The following is an 18,268-nucleotide window of genomic DNA, read 5'->3' on the forward strand; positions in this document are numbered from 1 at the left end:
TTTTTTTCATTTTAATGAGTCAGAAGGAAACCATGCAAGTAACAGAGACAGTAGTCAGTAAGAATCCATAGAGAAAGCAACTTTATTTTGTTTCTCACAATGCACAGAAATTTAGTCTTCCCTTCCGAACATGCAGGTACAAGGTGATCAAGGGCATGGACTGAACACAAGTGATAGTTGTTCATCACTTCTGAAACATCTCCCTATCCCTCGTGATAAGGAGATACTCCTAGTAGAAGTCGGGGCAAAGGCCTCCAAGTTAATATTCATCAGAATAGGGATACTCGGGGTGGCCAGCAATCCTAAAACAAGATGGAAAAATACACAATAGGTGCTCAGTGATGTACTTTCTAGGATAATAAAAAGAACGAGAGCTCTCGCTAGGATGAAAATTAATCATTGTAATTGTTAACTGGTTGTGGACTCTATTCTTCTTATTCATATGAAATGTTTTTATACAAAGATTTTCAGACATCAGTTCCCTTTTCCAATTCTTTTCCTTTCCCTGGAGTATAACACAGAGCACAGAGGCAAATATTCAGACATATTTCTCCCCATCACTATCATTTGTTTAACCTACCAAAGCAATACCTCATCTTTTCTAATTTCAAGTTTTCAGTAAAACAAAATCTGATTATTTCTTGCATAGGAAAAGGACAATTCCATATACTGGACAAAACAAATATATTTCCAAATATATTGTTTAAGACTAATAATTCCAACCCCATTTTCATGATTGATTGGTTATTTACTTACTACTCATCAGGATCAATATACTATGTTTGATACAGAAATGGAGAGATTATAACTTATAAGGCAGATTTCCATGACTAAGGAGCTTACTATATAATTTGTAGATCTTTATACTTTAAAAGCAACACCAAGTATTAAGTGATATACACATATAATTAATATTGAGTAACTAATTGGAATCAAGGATTACTCATTTCTTCTCTTTATGTCTCTGTCTTTGTATTATATCACTATTCATTTTTCTCTAATTTTGTTAGAAAAATTTTCTCTAATTTCATTTTCTTTCCTTTTTTTTTTTTTCCGGTGCCAGACCTAGAGCTTGAACTCAGGGCCTGGGCACACTGTTCTTGAGGTTTTGGGCTCCAGCCTAGCAATCTACTCCTTGAGCCACAGCTTTTTTTGTTTTTAGGTTAATTGGAGATGAGAGTCTCATGGATTTTCTGGCCCAGGTTGGCTTCAAACAGTACTCCTCCAATCTCAGTCTCCTGAGTAGCAAGGATTACAGGAGTGAACCACTGGTGCCTGGCTCTAATTTAATTTTCTAATAAAAAAAATATCAGCAATGGTAACTATATAAAATCTTGAAATAGTAATTGAAATGGTAATTATATAATTTTGAAATGATGATTACATAAACACCTACTGTGCATTATACATATCTATTTCATGCATTATCACATGTATTTCTATTAAAATTCCTCTTAAGTTAAAATTAAATTTCCTGCAGGCAGAAGAAATAGGTATTCCTTGTTTAACCACACTTCTATGTCCCTTCTAAGCTTCCACAGCCTACAAAAAAAGGAAAGAGGAGTTAAGTCTATTATGGCGATCAATTCTCTCCCAATGGGACTTTTTCCAGCACATTTCTCCCCTCTGTTGTTCTCTCTTTCTGAAAATTTCTTGACCTTCCGCAGTGACGTCTCCATGTCAGAAAAATCCAAACCACGTGTTTTGTGGACTGCCACCAGGGCAGCTTTTTTTAAAGTCAGTGATTTGGTTATAAACACTGATGTAGTTAGTGCAAAGGGAGGAAGAGCCTTCGAACCATTAAAGACATTAAACTGACAGGACTCGGGAGACAATTCCAAATGAAGTACATGGGATTTCTGGTGCAGAACCAAGAACATGCTTTTAGCCTGACCTAGAACTGAGCAGGTGTGGGGGGAGATGATTTAAACTTGGTTTGGGGAGGCATTTAAATAAATAACTACGTTGCCACCATCCATAGTGCTTATCCACCCGACAGCTATAGAATACAGTGGATTGTACAAAACTCACCCTATCAGTGTAGACTACCAGCAATGATAATGGCTGATCTGGAACATTCTACAGAATGGAAGGTGCAGAAGCCTATGTGTTCAAATCTAAGCTGACCTTAGTTTCACTCACCGTGTTGCTGAATCAGAGAACAGCACTGTGGGGGGAAATCTTATACTATAATCCCAGAAAATGCCTATTTTACCCTATCTGAAATGGACTTGTTTCCCAGCATATTCACCATCAGACACAACTTTTCTCAGAAAATAAATTAAAACAATTTATGTGGCAAAGTTACTCACCGATCAGCAGTAACGTATCGAAAATTTCTGTTCAGGCCATCTAGGGTTTTCATATCCTCTGGTGTCAATTGGAATTCAAAGACCTATCATATAGAAAGTTTTGAGTATAGTTAGACAACGTGTTTGCCAATGTGGAAAATACCACTGACGTGGATTTAAAATGACAGAGACAATACTTGAAATACCTAAAAAGTTTTCAGTATAAGAGCAAACACAGGAAAGGGCAGAATATTAACTGATGATGAAATAAAGGCATCAAATATTTTATTACAACCAAGAGAAGGAACTTTAGTTCATAAAACTATACCACAGAGAATGAACATACAAGTAACTTTGGGGGAAAGATGCTTGAACAAAAGCATCTAGATCTGAAAAAACAATATTTAGAATACATAATGTGGTAGATTGACTCTAAGAATGTTCCCCAGTAATATTCATCTCCCAGGCTTTGTTATGTGAATATTTGTCTTTTTCCACAGAGGCATTATCTATGAGGGAACTCATAGTTAGGAGATTTTCCTTGTCGATAACTTGTCTTAGTCACTAAAATATGTCCAAAACAATGATGTGTCTGTTTTGAACCAAGACACGAAAGGGTATTTTAGGCATGAACTACTGCTCTGGGAAAGTGTCCAGAGATGAGGTGAAACCACAGCCCAGAAATCCCAAGAGCCCAACCAATATTCTGGAGTAGAGTGGGGACTCACTGTTCTGCTAACACATGAGAGAATTCCCAACACATACAGAAAATACTGGAAAGCATTCAAGAGAGGAGCCAAAAGCAAATTTGCAAACCACAGAATTAAGAAAAGAAAATTGAACGCTTTTGCTTTAAAGCTCTATGTTAACTGTAGCTGGTTGTGCACCTACTACAAGTGATGTTACTTAAAGTTTCTTCTACTCGGAAATAAAAAGGTAATCAGCCTAAAAGTGGGCAAATATATGAATATGAAAATACAAGATCATATACATACATAGAAACACAATGTGGAGGAACTGTAATAGTGTAACTCCTTTGAACAACTCACCTACAGTGTAATCAAATGAATAACAGGAAGCCGGAACAACTTGAGGTGACGTCAGAAGGAGTGGGTAGATAAATAAAGAGAGGGATGATGGGAGATGTAATCAATGTGTATATGGAGTCATGGAACTGCGGAAACTATGAAGTTGAGAGAGATGGGGGAGGAGGATGAAAGAGGAGACACTGATCAAGATTATTAATGTTCCTCGGGCTGGGGATATAGCCTAGTGGCAAGAGTGCCTGCCTCGGATACACGAGGCCCTAGGTTCGATTCCCCAGCACCACATATACAGAAAATGGCCAGAAGCGGCGCTGTGGCTCAAGTGGCAGAGTGCTAGCCTTGAGCGGGAAGAAGCCAGGGACAGTGCTCAGGCCCTGAGTCCAAGGCCCAGGACTGGCCAAAAAAAAAAAAAAAAAAAAAAAGATTATTAATGTTCCTAAACTGACATTTTGAATTGAAATCCTGTTGTACAATGACCTTAGGATAAATTAAAAATAAGCGTATGAGTATTGAACTTATGAATATAAAATGTAAATATTAACGTTGTTCACATATTTTATACGAATAGCACAATATAGGAGGTGTGAAAAGCAAGATCATAATTGTTTACAGATTGGAAATAATCTAATCCAATTGCCTAATTCAGAAAATGAAAAAAAAAAAAAAGTGTATCACACATGGCTACCGAGTACATTACTGAATCAAGTCTGTAGCCAAATCTCTTGTTTTTATCCAAGTCTAATTCTGTCTAGCCAGACAGCCAGCCTTGTGGAGGGAAGGGAAACTCTTAGGAAGGCATATAAAACACAGGAAATGTAGGAAATGCAGGGGGGAAATGGCAGCACAAATATGGAGGAGCTTTCACAGAAGCCCACACCTTAGACAGCACGGAGGAGCCCTGATAGCTAGAAGCCAGTCTTCACCTGCATGTTTTCTTTAATCCGCTTCTCATTGAAGCTCTTGGCAAGGGCCACAATCCCGCACTGCAGCAGGTAGCGAATGGAAATCAGGGCCGCAGTTCGATTGTACTTTTTGGCCATGGCACCAAGCACTGGATCATCCAAGAGAAATGGAGATTTATCATCCACCCTAGAATGAAAGTCGGAAAGGCTGCTGAGCTGCCCAGGTTGAGAATCTGTTTCGTCAGAAGGCTTCACACGTGGATAAGGGTTTCCACTCTAGATGGGAGAGTCTCAAATGTGGGACCTCCCCCCCCCCCACCAACACCACTTCAATCTGCCATCTCCCCCAGTAGATACATCCTTTCCACTCACTGAGCTAGTTGAGACAAGTCAGAAAACTGAGTGCTGAAAGCATTTCACTGACAAATTTCCCTGTCCTCCTTAGGATACATTTCTATTGTCCTCATTACCAATTTTTGTATCTTTGAGTTCCCAAGACACCATAAGCAACCAGAACAATGCCTTTGGACTTGCAGAAATCCAGCAGTTTTCTTTGATTCAGGTAAGGATGACATTCTACCTGTGGATGGACAGCATAGAATGGTTATCAGATTACAGAAAATCCTTACATTAATATGAACACATTGTCCAAAAAAAATGCTACATAAAATTTAAATGGAAATGTTGACATCAAGTAATGATTTTTGTTGTTGTTGTCGTTGTTTGTGGGGCTTGAATTCCAGGCCTGTACACTGTCCCTGAGCTCTTCAGCTCAAGGCTAGTGCCCTACCACTTCCATTTTCTGGTGGTTAATTGGAGGTAAGAGTCTCACGGAGTTTAGACGAGTAGCAGATGAGGACGCAGAAACACCTGTAGTACAGTACAGTACAGTAGTACAGGAAAAGGGGGATGAAGAACGAAAGGAGAGGGGACTGAGGGAGTTCACCTGGTTGCAAACGGGCTTGTACTTGAGCCCTGGTTTGTTGAGGATCTTCTCCAGCTGTCTTCTGTTGAAGTTGGACACCCCGATGGACTTGGCCAGCCCTGCCTCCTTACACTTCTCCAGGGCCTGAAGACGTAAATGGTGGTGAGAAATTACTTAGTCGATGAACTTCAAATCAATAGAAATGCAAAATACGATTGTTAAGAAGAATGTGGCCAAAAAGTGAAAATGAAGCAGACTATTGATCATGAAGGACAAAAATTAATTGGGAAGTAGGAGGAAATCATAACGACAGGGAGGAAAATAATTCCTTTGTTCTCCTTAGGAAATCAGAGAGACTATTTCATATAGAGGGCAAAAGCTAAGACAGCATTTCCCCTGATTCTTCTCTAATTCTCTTCAATATATCCCAATAATTCATTCTTTTCCTCCCACCACCATACCTGCAAAAGAACTTTTGTAAAGATCATGAATTTATTTATTAAAGGGTCCACTCCCTCCTGTGGAACAGTAGTGTGACTCTCCTCTCTGAGTATCCTCTGTGAGTTATATTACAATTACTCACCTCCCAAGTATCACAGAGATCCACCTGATCCAATACAAGCTTTCCGTTCTCTTCTAGTGGAGCAAAATCTTTCCCTAGCTACAACAGAAACAGTCATGAAGCCATCTCATCAAATTCACCTTTCCCCTCAGTAGCTATGTATGTGACCAGGTAACTCTAGAGCTGAACACTAAGTGCCAAACATGTATTTATATGTCCAAAATGTTTCATATGTGAGGTCCAAAGGAATGTTTTCTAAGAACAGATGTTCCAAGGAACAACACCTGTTGGGAGATGGTAGTGTTTTCGGGAGAAAGGAACACGGAGTGTGTAGAGAGGGTGAAACTGATTGGGAGGCAGTGTACACATGTGCAGAGATGTGACAATGAAATTCCCCTCCATGTATAATTAATATAAGCCAATTTTTAGGTATTTTTTAAAAGGAATCAATGTTCCAATCAATGTTAGTTTCCCTGAACTCATGCAGGGTCAGAAGACAGGCACGTGAATTAAATGTGGCCCATCAAGGTTCTTTTTGTTATTTTAGTGCTGAGAGTAAAAACAAACAGAGAGAGAGAAGGAAAAAAGGGGGAAAAGGAGGGAAGAAGGAGGAAGGAAGAAGGGAGGGAGGGAAAGAAGGAGGAAGGAAGGAAGGAAGGAAGGAAGGAAGGAAGGAAGGAAGGAAGGAAGGAAGGAAGGAAGGAAGGAAGGAAGGAAGATGGGGAGAGGAAGGGAAGGGAAAGAAGGGAAGGGAAAGGAGGGAAGGGGAGAGGGGAAGGGAGGGAAGCGAAAGGGAAGGAAAAGGAAACGAAAGGAAAGGAGGGAACAAAGGGAGGGAGGGGAAAAGAAGGAAGGAAGGAAGGAAAGAAAGAAACAAAGAAAGGAATAATGAAAGAAAGAAACAAAGAAAGGAATAATGAAAGGAAGGAGGAAGGAAGGAGGGAAAGATCTAATAGATGGGATTGAGTACAAAGGACTAATCATGGTTCTTTTGAAGATTGATTTTGATGCTCGATAATGTAGATACATCATTGATCCTTGAATGTGAGCCTTGAACTAGCACAACACATGTTTTCCACCAATAGAAAACAATGGGGGGGAAAGCAAACATGTAGAAATATAAAGGTAAGGCACTGATAAGCACAGACCATTGTGAGGTTAACTTCAAAACCATCAATCCAGCCGTGGTATAAACCTCATTTACATAAGCCAACAAAAGTTTTTTTTTCTCAAATTTTTATTATCAAACTGATGTACAGAGAGGTTATAGTTTCATACGTTAGGCATTGGATACATTTCTTGTACTGTTTGTTACCTTGTCCCTCATGCCCCCCTCCCTCCCCCCCTTTCCCTCCTCCCCCCCCCCCAGGTGTTCAGTTCACTTACACCAAACAGCTTTGCAAGTATTGCTTTTGTAGTTATTTCTCTTTTTTTTTTTACCCTGTGTCTCTCAAATTTGGTATTCCCTTTGAATTTCCTACTTCCAATACCAGTAAATACGGTTTCCAATATACTCAGATAAACCTCATTTACATAAGCCAACAAAAGGTTTTGAAAAAAAAAACACTTTCACAAAGCATATAAATTAAGTTTATATAAAGGAAAGAAAGTCTAAGCGAATCATTCATGAAATGAATGGTCATGCTTCAGCTGAACTTAAGGGCTGACGAAGGAAAACTGCCTACCTTCATTGGTACTGGGAAATGAATAATATAGAGATCAACGTAGTCCAATTGAAGTTTCTTTAGCGACTCTTCCAAGCAAGGTCGAACCAGGTCTGGTCGAAGACAAGTGCTGGGGAGCTGTAGAGATTGAAGAGTAGTACAGTGCTGTAACGTGGGCACATGAGCCCAACCTGTGGTTTCCCTTCCCATAACGTAGCTGACACATTTCCAGCTGTTAAGAACTATTTACAGCTGTGAAGGCCACAGTTAATCCATCAACAAAATGGAGATAAAGCTCAAGTATTAGAACACCAGACCTGAGTGAAAAAGCCCCCCCCCCATCCAATAACCAAAAGGGAATTTGCATTCGAATGTATAAATTTAAGTGAGAAGGATGTTCTTGCATCGTCTTCTTTCTTAACAGTGGATGTTCTAAGGGGAAAGATAGAATAACAAACACAGCTGATCAATATTGACCCCATCACACCAACAGCCCTTCAACGCCTCACATTTCATTAGTGCACAAGCCACATGCACAGTACCTTCGAAGTGTAAAATATGTCCTCCCTCTTCACAGTGCCATCTGCGATCTTGCTGCGAATGGCCAGCCCCACCTCCTCTTCGTTTCTGTACATGTAAGCAGCATCAATATGGCGGAACCCAGCATCAATGGCTAATTTGGTGGCCTCTGTACACTGACTCTTGGGAACCTAGAGGAATAGCCAAAAGCAGTGTTTAGAGAACATCTGACTGAGTTCAGTCAGGAACAACCAGTGGCCTTCATAAAAACTGAGTCTTTCTCATGCCTTTGGTTAGGTCTGCAATTTGGGTGCTGAGTTTGCTGGTGTCAGTCTTTCCTACTGAATAGTAAGAGTGGAGTATCCCAGGAGCCTCTTCAATCTCAAACACTCAATCATCAGTCACTGGCATCAAGAGCTCTCTGAGAATGAATCCAATGTCAGAGTCACAGGACTAAGTATATAATGATGATGGTTATGTAAGGTTTAAGGTAAAATTAACCAAGGAGAATGTTCATGGAATGGAATACAGAAGAAATGGGGTCCAAACTTGTCTGAGTCTTTCCCCAGTGAGGTCATAGAGAACACGCCAATTACCCACGGGTTGTGTTTGGAGAATCTATGGACACATTTAGCCAGGAAAGCTGTTTAGAGACTACTTTTCATCTGGGGGTTCATTACAAAGATCCCCTATACTAGCACACTCCAAAATTCCATTCTCCTGAAGAAACAGGTATAAAAAAAAATACCATTTTGTACAAGCAGTTTAGAAAAAAAGCCCCACCTTTATTTGGTATGAAATAGTGAAAATGTAAAGTTCCTAGGTGCCAGCAAGAACATAGTTTGAAATCTGGCACTTAAACAGGTAGCAATGTTCTCTTTAACCCTTTTCTCCAACCCCTTCTACATACGTAACAGTAAAAAGATATACACAAAGAAGAGAGATTTATACATGCTTATATCTTTTTCAGAAGTACCCAATTAGGTGTCAGCTCTTCAACTAAAGTACCTTATTTTAGGGGAATTACAATTAGAGCAAAATTTAAAACTACTTATTTCTGTACCAAATATGAATAAAGGCATGAAGTTCATCTCGTTTACTGGGATAAAGGATTATTTATGAGATTCTGACTCTTACAGCCCTCTCTTGTTATGATCTCTGATCTTAGTTGTAAAGGCACTGACAAAGATTACAAATTTCATGAGGTCCTTGATCCTTTCCTCCCCTTCAGACCACTTTGCCCTACAAGGTTACAAAGTCCCATCAAGTATTTTTAAGTTAATTCCCCATGTACAACCATCCAGGTTCTATGGTGTCCAAATGGGCTGCATCATATTGAGGGACCTATCTATATCACTTGATTTCCTCCATTAGCTATTGTTCATAGTGTTGTAATAAACACTAGAGAACAGAGATATCTTTGTTATGCTGACTACACAGCCTTTAGATATATACCCACAAGTGGTACAGCTATATCAAATTATAATTCATATGTTTACTTGTTTAGTACTTTCCACGCTGTTTAACATAAAAGGTTATATATTAAAATTCCCACCTCCGGCTTTTTGCTGGTTAATTGGACATAAGAGTCTCATGGTCCAGAAGTCCATGCTGGCCATGCTCCCAAGGCTGGCTTCAAACCACAATCCTAAGATCTTAGCCTCCTGAGTAGCTAGAATTATAGGCATGAGCAGTGCCTGGTTCATTCCTTATTTTTATTTCTTTTATAATCACCATTTTTTTCAAATTTTTATTAACAAACTGATGTACAGAGAGGTTACAGTTTTATACGTTAGGCATTGGATACATTACTTGTACTGTTTGTTACCTCGCCCCTCATACCCCCCTCCCTCCTCCCCCTTTCCCTTTCCCCCCATGAGGTGTTCAGTTCACTTACACCAAACAGTTTTGCACAAATTGCTTTTGTACTTGTTTTTCTTTTTTTACCCTGTGTCTCTCAATTTTGGTATTCCCTTTCAATTTCCTAGTTCTAATACCAGTATACACGGTTTCCAATATACTCAGATAAGATTACAGAGATAGTGTAGGTACAACCACAGGAAGGTGATACAAGAACATCATCAATAATAGAAGCTACAGATACACATGGGACGTTGAAAGTAGTTACAACTGTGATATAACAATCGTTTCCATAACATGGAGTTCATTTCACTTAGCATCATCTTATGTGTTCATAAGGGTATAGCTATTGGGCTCTTGTGGTCCTCTGCTATGACTTGCCTAAACCTGTGCTAATTATTCCCAATAAGGGAGACCATAGAGTCCATGTTTCTTTGGGTCTGGCTCACTTCACTTAGTATAATTTTTTCCAAGTCCTCCCATTTCCTTGCAAATGGGGCAATGTCATTCTTTCTGATAGAGGCATAAAATTCCATTGTGTATATGTACCACATTTTCCTGATCCATTCGTCTACTGAGGGGTATCTGGGTTGGTTCCAGATTCTAGCTATGACAAATTGTGCTGCGATGAACATTGTTGTATAATCACTATTTTTAACTGGAATTCAAATACCAACTCGTTGAAGTTTTGATACATAAAAAGACATACATTTAGACCAAGAGAATATCACAGATTCCCAGAATGAACAGACAACTGTACAGTTACCCGATTCTCAAGCAAGTAGTCAGAGAATGACACTGGAGAAAATACACCTTCTTTACCAAGTCATTATGAGAAAAGGGTTCTCATACACCTATACCCCATCCATCGTTCTTGGAATCGAGTGAAATGTCCCTATTACCTATTAAGGCACCAAGTGGCAGTAAAGACAAGATGGCATCACTTAGGTCCAGTATCCATACATACACACATACACACATACATACATACATACTACATACATCAGTTTCAGGTTGAACCAGAAGGAATGTCCAGGAAATGTCTCTCTCCGTAGGTGATCACATAACCAAATTCTGAGTGAGGAGCACAGTCTTTCTCTTTCCTGTACAAGGGATTTCTCTAGCACATGGCAGCCGCAGCTCCTGAGCACTTTAGAGCCACTTTAGAGCACCACAAGACTTGACAAACCCTTCAGCCTCCACGCACTCTGGTTGATGATCATTTGAACGCCCAGACCAAACTCCCCAGTAATTACCTCATCCGGTGCATAGGTGCCGAAGCCCAGTACAGGCATGAAGTGACCATCATTTAATTCCACACATTCATGTTTGGAATTCATCGTGGATTTGTTTCTTCTTCCACCTTCACAGAAATATGAGCAAATGAAAGTCACATACTCTGTGAGTAATCAAGTAAACACCTGACTAATTATTAACTCACTGCATGTAAGAATGAAGAGATTAAAACAGTTCTGAACATGTTTGAAGAAAACTGCAATCATGATATAATAAAGAAACCTACCAAACCCATATAACTGCTTAACTATTCACCATAACCTAGTTATTAAAACAGCCCATGTGCCTTGCTATAGGAAAATGGATCCAGAAATCGCACGCGTGTGTGTGTGTGTGTGTGTGTGTGTGTGTGTGTGTATAAGAAAATTTTATATTTTATTCATCTGTCAGGGAAGATGTCACTTGCTGGGAAACAGATAGGCTTGGATTGGGGGAAAAAACGTTATGTGGAGTGAAGTAAGTCAGGCTTGGAGAGACAATAGGCACATATTTTCTTTCTAAATTATAAATATATTAAAACACATACAGGGCCATGTGTATTTATGTACAATCAAACTGACTAAAGATGTGCATTCCCATACTGTAATTCCTTTGGACAATTAACTGACTTAACAATGAATACCGGAGAGCTGTAACATACGTTGTGCGAAAAAAGTAGGTCTTAAAGTGAGGGGAGGTGGGCAAATGGAGAGAAAGATGGTGGGTAAATACAATTATGCTCCATGTATATATATGAAAAATGAATCAAAGTAACTTGAGGGTATGTGTAGGACTTGGACAGATATAGAAAGAAGAATGAAGGGAGGAACAACATGCTGAATAGAAACACCCTTGTACAACTAAAGATATTTTTTAATTTAATAACAAAAACAAACTATAAATAGCCCACGTGTTTCATATAAAGGAAAATTCTTAAGTGAGTTACCATATAGTGATTAAGCTTTTGTTTGGGGATACTTTTCTCATTAGAGGCACACATTGTCACAATACTGTCATATTGTTAGATATAGATTGAACAACCTTAATAACTTGTGACACTGGAAACTCTCAGGTGTTTATTCTCCTGCTTTAATTATTTTGTTTCTCCTTCCTTCCTCCCTTCCTTCCTTCCTTCCTTCCTTCCTTCCTTTTTTTCCTCATGACACTGGAGGTTGAACCCAGGGCCTCATGCTTACTAAACCAACACTCTCCCAATTTAAGTACGCCCTAGTCCTTTGTTCTATTGTGCTCTATCTGGCTAACTGTGCCTGTAATGCCCTTTGTTGATCACACATTATTGGAAACCATGAACCACCATACCTCATACACACAAAGAATTAAAGAAACAGCTGTTGAGCATTTTTCAAATGATCCTTGAAGGGGGAAAAAAAAAAGCCAAAATATTAAACTGAGTGAAAATGCAATCTAGACCATTTTGTACATAAATACACAGAAAAGGAAAGGCCAAAGATTAAGTACGCATGAGAAATAGTTGTCACTTTGGAAGCCGTGAAGTTAGCTGATTAGAATTAAGAAGTGGAGCTGTAAAGGAATAGATCCTTAGCACTGAGTGAAAATGATCAGGGACAGCACCCCAGGCCCTGCGTTCTGGTGCACCTGCTGGTCTGTACTTAGGCAAACAACAGAGGTCAAGGGTCCACAGCCAGAACTAACAGTTGTCCTTTTATTTTGATGGATTTCTTTTTTGTAAAACTGAGATCCTACCAGAGAGTCTATGATCCACAGTACAACGAAGATACGATGAAGATAAAATGAAGACATTACCAGAGGCCTCCTCACCCCAAGGCTACCGCACGAGCCACACCACCCTTTCCGGCCTCTTCTAAGTCGTTTATCGGAGATGAGAGTCTCATGAGCTTTCCTGCCCAGGCTGGCTTGGGCCGGTGATTCTCAGCCTCCTGAGCAGCCAGGATTACAGACATGAGCTGACTTTTGACTATTTCTCATGGGGACCAGTCTTGCTTTTTTTGGTCCTGTGATTCTGAAAGGGTCACCTCATCTCATCTATGGAGGGCCCCCCCCCCAGATGAGCGCACTGATGGTGGTGGGAGGGAATGCTAGGACTGGGTGGCAAGCTGCAGGAGGGAGCTTGGAGGCCGGGAGCCAGCAATCGGTGAGTCCATGCTCCCCTACCGCCTCAGCCTTTCCCGCCACGGGTCTGTTGGCTTCCCGGACAGGCCAAGTGGCCAAGTGTTCCGCGATGGGGCCCCCTCTGTGGGGTCTGCCCGTGGGCTCTCTTTCTTCACCACAAGTTCCTGGACCTCACCGCAGGTCCCACCATGTTATTGGCTACCCGAGAGGGGCGGGCGGGCGGGCGGGAGCGGCCCGGGGCCACCCCCCCGCCCCCCCCCCCGGGGTGGATCCAGGCTCCAGGCCCCACGGGCCAAGGCGCCTTTAAGCCCCAAGGCCCTGAGTCCCCCCCCCCCCCGGAGGTCCCCGGAGGCCGCCCCGCCTCGGCCGCCGCGTACGAACCCCTGCTGGGCGGAGGCTCCGTCGGCCCGGCCCGGGCGTGCTCGCCCGCCTTCTCCGGGGAGGGGCGGGGGTGGGGGGATGGGGGGGAACGCGCCCCCTCCCCGAGGTCTCCGCCGGCGCGCGGCGCCGGGGGGGGGGGGGGGGGGGGGAGGAGGAGGGAGGAGGAGGAGGAGGAGGAGGGAGATTCCGGAAAGTCCCACCTGGGGCCCCCGCTGAGGAGGGCGGGGTGGGCGGGGCGGGGCAGCGGGGTGGGGGGGGGGCAGCGTCCCAGGATGCTTCCCCTCCCCCCGGCCCATGGTGCTCCCCAGGGGCCACGGTGCTCCCCCTAGCCCTGCGCTCCCAGACCCATGGTGCTCCCCTGGGCCCACTGTGTTCCTCCAGGCCCACGATGCTCCCCGGGCCCATGATGCTCCCCGGAGCCTACTGTGCTCTCCTGGGGCCCACGGTGCTCCCCCCAGGCCCACGGTGCTCCCCCCAGGCCCACGGTGCTCCCTCCAAGCCCACGGTGCTACCCCGGGCCCACGATACTCCCCGGGGCCTACTGTGCTCTCCTGGGGCCCACAGTGCTCCCCCTAGGCCATGCGCTCCCGGGCCCACGATGCTCCCCCCAGGCCCACGGTGCTCCACCTGATGCAATCCGCTCGTGGGAAGCAGGGCCCGGCCTAGCCAGGCCTTTCGAGCAAAGCTGAAAATACACATTATTATTTTTTTTTTCCAATGAGGAATCTTCCGTGTGGTCGTCAAGTGCAAGGGCCTCCTGCAGTTCTAGGGTGCCAGTGTGCAACCCCTCCCCACCCTCCCTCCTCGTCCTTGACCACCCCAATACTCAAGATCCTATGGGAGCCGGACCAATCCCCCCCCCCCCCCCCGCACAGGCCCAGGAAAGCCTGTCCCCAGGGGTGGAGAGCATGGACAGGGCAACGCTCTCCCCCCACAGGGAGGCTGTGCACAGTGGCAGCTGAGCACTGGCAAAAGGAGGAGGAGCAAACATCCCGTGCGCCCAGGCGGGCTTGACGCCCTGAATGCACACCACAGGGTGGAAAGGCAGCTGTCACGGATGAAGTTTGGAATGCAGGGGAGGATGGAAACCTGCAGTTCCCCATTTGGTCGGGTGTTAGTTAACCAGTGCCTCCCCAGCAAGCTGAGCTGGAAGGAGAAACAAAGAAACCCGGAGAAAATGGTGGCTTTCTGATCCTGCTCGCAAAGATCAGAAGGGAGATCAGAAGGTAGCTACCAACTCAGGACCACCAGGGAAAATAGACACAGTCCCTATATAGCCAAAAAGGTGGGAGGGGATAGGGGATGAGGCACACTAGATGATAAATATGTTCAAACATCAGTGCCATAAAGACTGAAATAAATTCCCATGCCCATCCCAGACAGATCTACAGAGTGACTCTTTCTCACTTCTGCTCTCTGCCCCCATTACTTCCAGGCCAATTAGACTTGAGGGGGTAAGGAGTCAGAAGGACACTAAACAGTCACACAAGGAGGCATGAGATTCTTTCAGGATTTTAGAAGGCTTCACTTTATTTTTCAGCCTGTGACGAGAATCTCGTGTCTTCCATCCCACATGCCCAGCTGAGGGTGAGAGCGTGGATGGACAAACACCAATACAACCTCCCAAGCTGTAGCTCTACACGGGTCTTCATCTTTAATATTCATCATGAAAAGGAAAGTTTGGGTGGTCAGCTAAACTGCAATGGAAACACAATGCATAGTGTGAGCTTGACGATTCCATTTACAAGGTGATCGCACAAGTCCTTAATCTATTATTGTCATTTATTCCTACTGTGGATTTTAATTCGCACGAGCAGAAGGAATTGATTCTCTTGTTTACCCTCCTTTGTAAGGCACATCCTTTCTTGGTTTCTGTGACTTCAGAGTTACAGGAAGATGAGTGAGGGTTGTATGGAAATTCTTTCCCTCAACAGGGCTAGTCTCCAGATTCTGCCCTCTGTGTTCTTAGGTCCTGATCTAAAACTTTTTCCATTCTCTGGGTTGAGCTATCTGTATTTCAGAAGCTGAAATGAGCATGTTCTATTGACCAGGCTAAAATCTGCTGTTCCCTAGACAAACACAGTGTTTGAGTACTGAACAATGGTGCGGGTTAAACACAAAAAGAAGTGGGAGACATAAAATATCCAAGTCAATGAATCGACAGGATCTAACAAGCAATTCCATGAGAGTTTCTCTTTGAATCACAGGGACAGTGGAGACATCCCTAATCTGATAAGAAATTGAGAGACGCAGAGACTATGGCATAAACTTCCTTTCAGACCCACTTAGTTAAGCGTCTTTGGGAATATTCACCCAAATACTGCATTGAATGAAGATGCCTCCTTGGAAGTGTAGTTTCAGCAAGGATACTGGGTGATCTAGAAAGTTCCATGGAATGAGAAGTGAAGAGAGACGTGTGAGAAAGTCCAAGCTGTCTCTGCTTCCACTCACAGAACAGCGCTCTGGATAGTCTGGGAAGAGAATTCCCAAAAGTTGTCTCCTCCCGGACCCAAACTGTGCTCTTTCTTTCACATGTTGAGGTGACTTTTAACACATATGTTACATTCCTCCTCAGAGTATAAATTGAGGCAATATTTCACAAAACTACTTACTAAGAGGCAGTATTATATCGGCAATTTCTGTTGAGACCATCTATAACTTTCATGTCCTCTGCTGTCAACTGGAAATCAAACACCTATTGCAAAAATAGAATTATATTTACTATTTTATACTGTGTGTTGGCAATCTGAAAAATGGAAGTGATACAGAGATAAAATACGAGAGATAAAAAGAGATAAATATATCAAGCAAAGCACTTACTTTGTGAACAAAAGAATACCTTGTAAAAAAAAAAAAAGTAAGAGATCCAAGTTTTTATACAGTACAATGAGACTGCCAATCCTGCTTCTGCCCAACCCTCCTGTCCTTCCTGTCACTCTGATAGAAGAGAAACACGGGAAAAAATAAAAAAATGATCGTGTAACAGAGCAAAACATTTGACTGCACACATACGTCCTGACATCTCCCAAAGGAGCACAAACATTCGAGTCCTCACGTGGAGTCCATGGTGCCCACAAACCCCTCCTCACCTGCAGGTTCTCTTTGATCCGCTTCTCATTGAAACTCTTGGCCAGGACCACAATCCCGCGCTGCAGCAGGTAGCGAAGGGCAATCAGGGCTGGAGTTCGCTTGTGCTTTTTCGCAATGGCGCTTAGCACTGGGTCTTCCAAGAGAACTGGGGAATTCGGGTCCACCCTGGAAGGAGAGACACCAGTGCTGAACTCTAGACGCTGCCTATGCACCACATGGTTCACAGGGCTGCCCAAGGACACCATGAACTCCATGCTAGAACACCAACTCTTCTCCCAGAACCACACAGGGCAATTCTCCCCGCTTCCTAACCGAGTTCACACTCAGCTCGAGAAACCTTAGTACTGTGGGACTGAAAATGCTCCAGCAGCAATGCCAGGTTATATAAACCCCTTGTTGCCTTCATTACCATCGTGAATCTCGAGATGATCCCAGCGTGCAATAGGCAACCAGAACAATGTCTTTTGACTTGCAGAAATCCAGCATTTTGCTTTGGTTAAGGTAAGGATGGCATTCGACCTGGAGATGGATGAGACAAACACTTGTCCAATTATATGAAGTCTTCCTATTGCTATGAAAGGCAAATGTCAAAGGCAAAATACTGGTTAGCATGAAATGTAAATGAAGCCTTAAAGCAGACATCTGTTTTCATATGTGTATACTGGTCCAGACCCATGGCAGTAGTAAAGGAAGGAAAGGAGGGAGGGAGGGAAGAAGGGAGGGAGGGAGGGAAGGAAAGAGGAAGGGAGGGAGGGAGGGAAGAAAGGGAGGGAAAGAAAGAGGAAGGAAGGAAGGAAGGAAGGAAGGAAGGAAGGAAGGAAGGAAGGAAGGAAGGAAGGAAGGAAGGACATACGTAAGGAGAGGAGGTGACGGGAACTCACCTGGTTGCAGACGGGCTTGTACTTGAGTCCTGGCTTGTTTAGAATCATCTCCAGCTGCCGGCGATTAAAGTTGGACACCCCAATGGACTTGGCCAGCCCTGCCTCCTTACACTTCTCCATGGCCTGGTGAGAGAGAGAATCAGAAGAACTGCTTGCACAGCTATCTTCAGATCAATGTATATTCCAAGATGTGCTGAAAGGAAGCTCGTGACATTGACTATCTAAAAGAGGAAAAACTGACAAGAAAATGAGTGAAGGAGATAGTGACTATAAGAAAGAATTCTTGGTGATCTATCTAGAAAATAGGAGAGTGTCCAGGCATGAACTTTTTCCTCTCCACCATTCCACCAAAACATCCCTGGTGAGGGGCATGATTTTCTGGATACAGCCCAGAAAGAAATCCCATGCTCACAGGGGAAATCAGAGCTAAATTCCTTTCCCAAAGCCCTCCAAAGACTCACCTCCCATGTGTCACAGAGATCCACCGTTTCAAATAATAGTTTTCCATTTTCATCACGTGGTATGATTTGGTCTCCAGGCTGGAATAGAGGCACTCATTTTAGAGATTATGTCACACACGTATTCTTTTGAGGAATCACACTGCCAATTAACTTCGGGCTGGGCCGTTAAACACTCATGAAATAGGTAAAATAACAGTTATATTTGCAAAATGTTTTCTATTTGAAATAGTAGAAATGGCCTTCGGTGACTTTAATCTTTGATACGTTTTATATATTTAATGCTGATTTCCCAAGACATT

The 18,268-nt window shown here is 43.0% G+C and overlaps 1 protein-coding gene and 1 long non-coding RNA gene across 9 annotated transcripts in view; one reads left to right on the forward strand and one right to left on the reverse strand.

Annotated features, from left to right (window-relative positions):
* LOC125366788 overlaps nucleotides 1-11,110 on the forward strand; it is a 94,321-nt gene extending 83,211 nt beyond the window's left edge. The window contains exon 4 of the long non-coding RNA XR_007213971.1: nucleotides 11,042-11,110. This is a non-coding gene — a long non-coding RNA (uncharacterized LOC125366788). The remainder of the gene's footprint in view (nucleotides 1-11,041) is intronic.
* The window catches only part of LOC125366783 (aldo-keto reductase family 1 member C4-like), a 133,992-nt gene that overhangs the window by 110,012 nt on the left and 5,712 nt on the right, over nucleotides 1-18,268 (reverse strand). For 3 of the 8 annotated variants that reach the window (XM_048367499.1, XM_048367502.1, XM_048367503.1), the window contains exons 4-6: nucleotides 17,970-18,047; nucleotides 17,509-17,631; nucleotides 17,037-17,146 (exon numbers count right to left, since the gene is read on the reverse strand). In XM_048367499.1, the coding sequence (XP_048223456.1) occupies nucleotides 17,037-17,146; nucleotides 17,509-17,631; nucleotides 17,970-18,047 (311 nt within the window). Of the gene's footprint in view, nucleotides 303-2,312; nucleotides 2,396-4,260; nucleotides 4,427-4,709; nucleotides 4,820-5,185; nucleotides 5,309-5,747; nucleotides 5,826-7,411; nucleotides 7,529-7,932; nucleotides 8,101-11,025; nucleotides 11,125-15,161; nucleotides 15,235-16,149; nucleotides 16,233-16,626; nucleotides 16,793-17,036; nucleotides 17,147-17,508; nucleotides 17,632-17,969; nucleotides 18,048-18,268 lie in introns of those variants that run through there. The other 5 variants (XM_048367509.1, XM_048367506.1, XM_048367498.1 and 2 more) reach the window with 5 other exon arrangements.

This window comes from Perognathus longimembris, chromosome 18 (assembly GCF_023159225.1).
Source record: "Perognathus longimembris pacificus isolate PPM17 chromosome 18, ASM2315922v1, whole genome shotgun sequence".
NCBI lineage: Eukaryota > Metazoa > Chordata > Mammalia > Rodentia > Heteromyidae > Perognathus > Perognathus longimembris.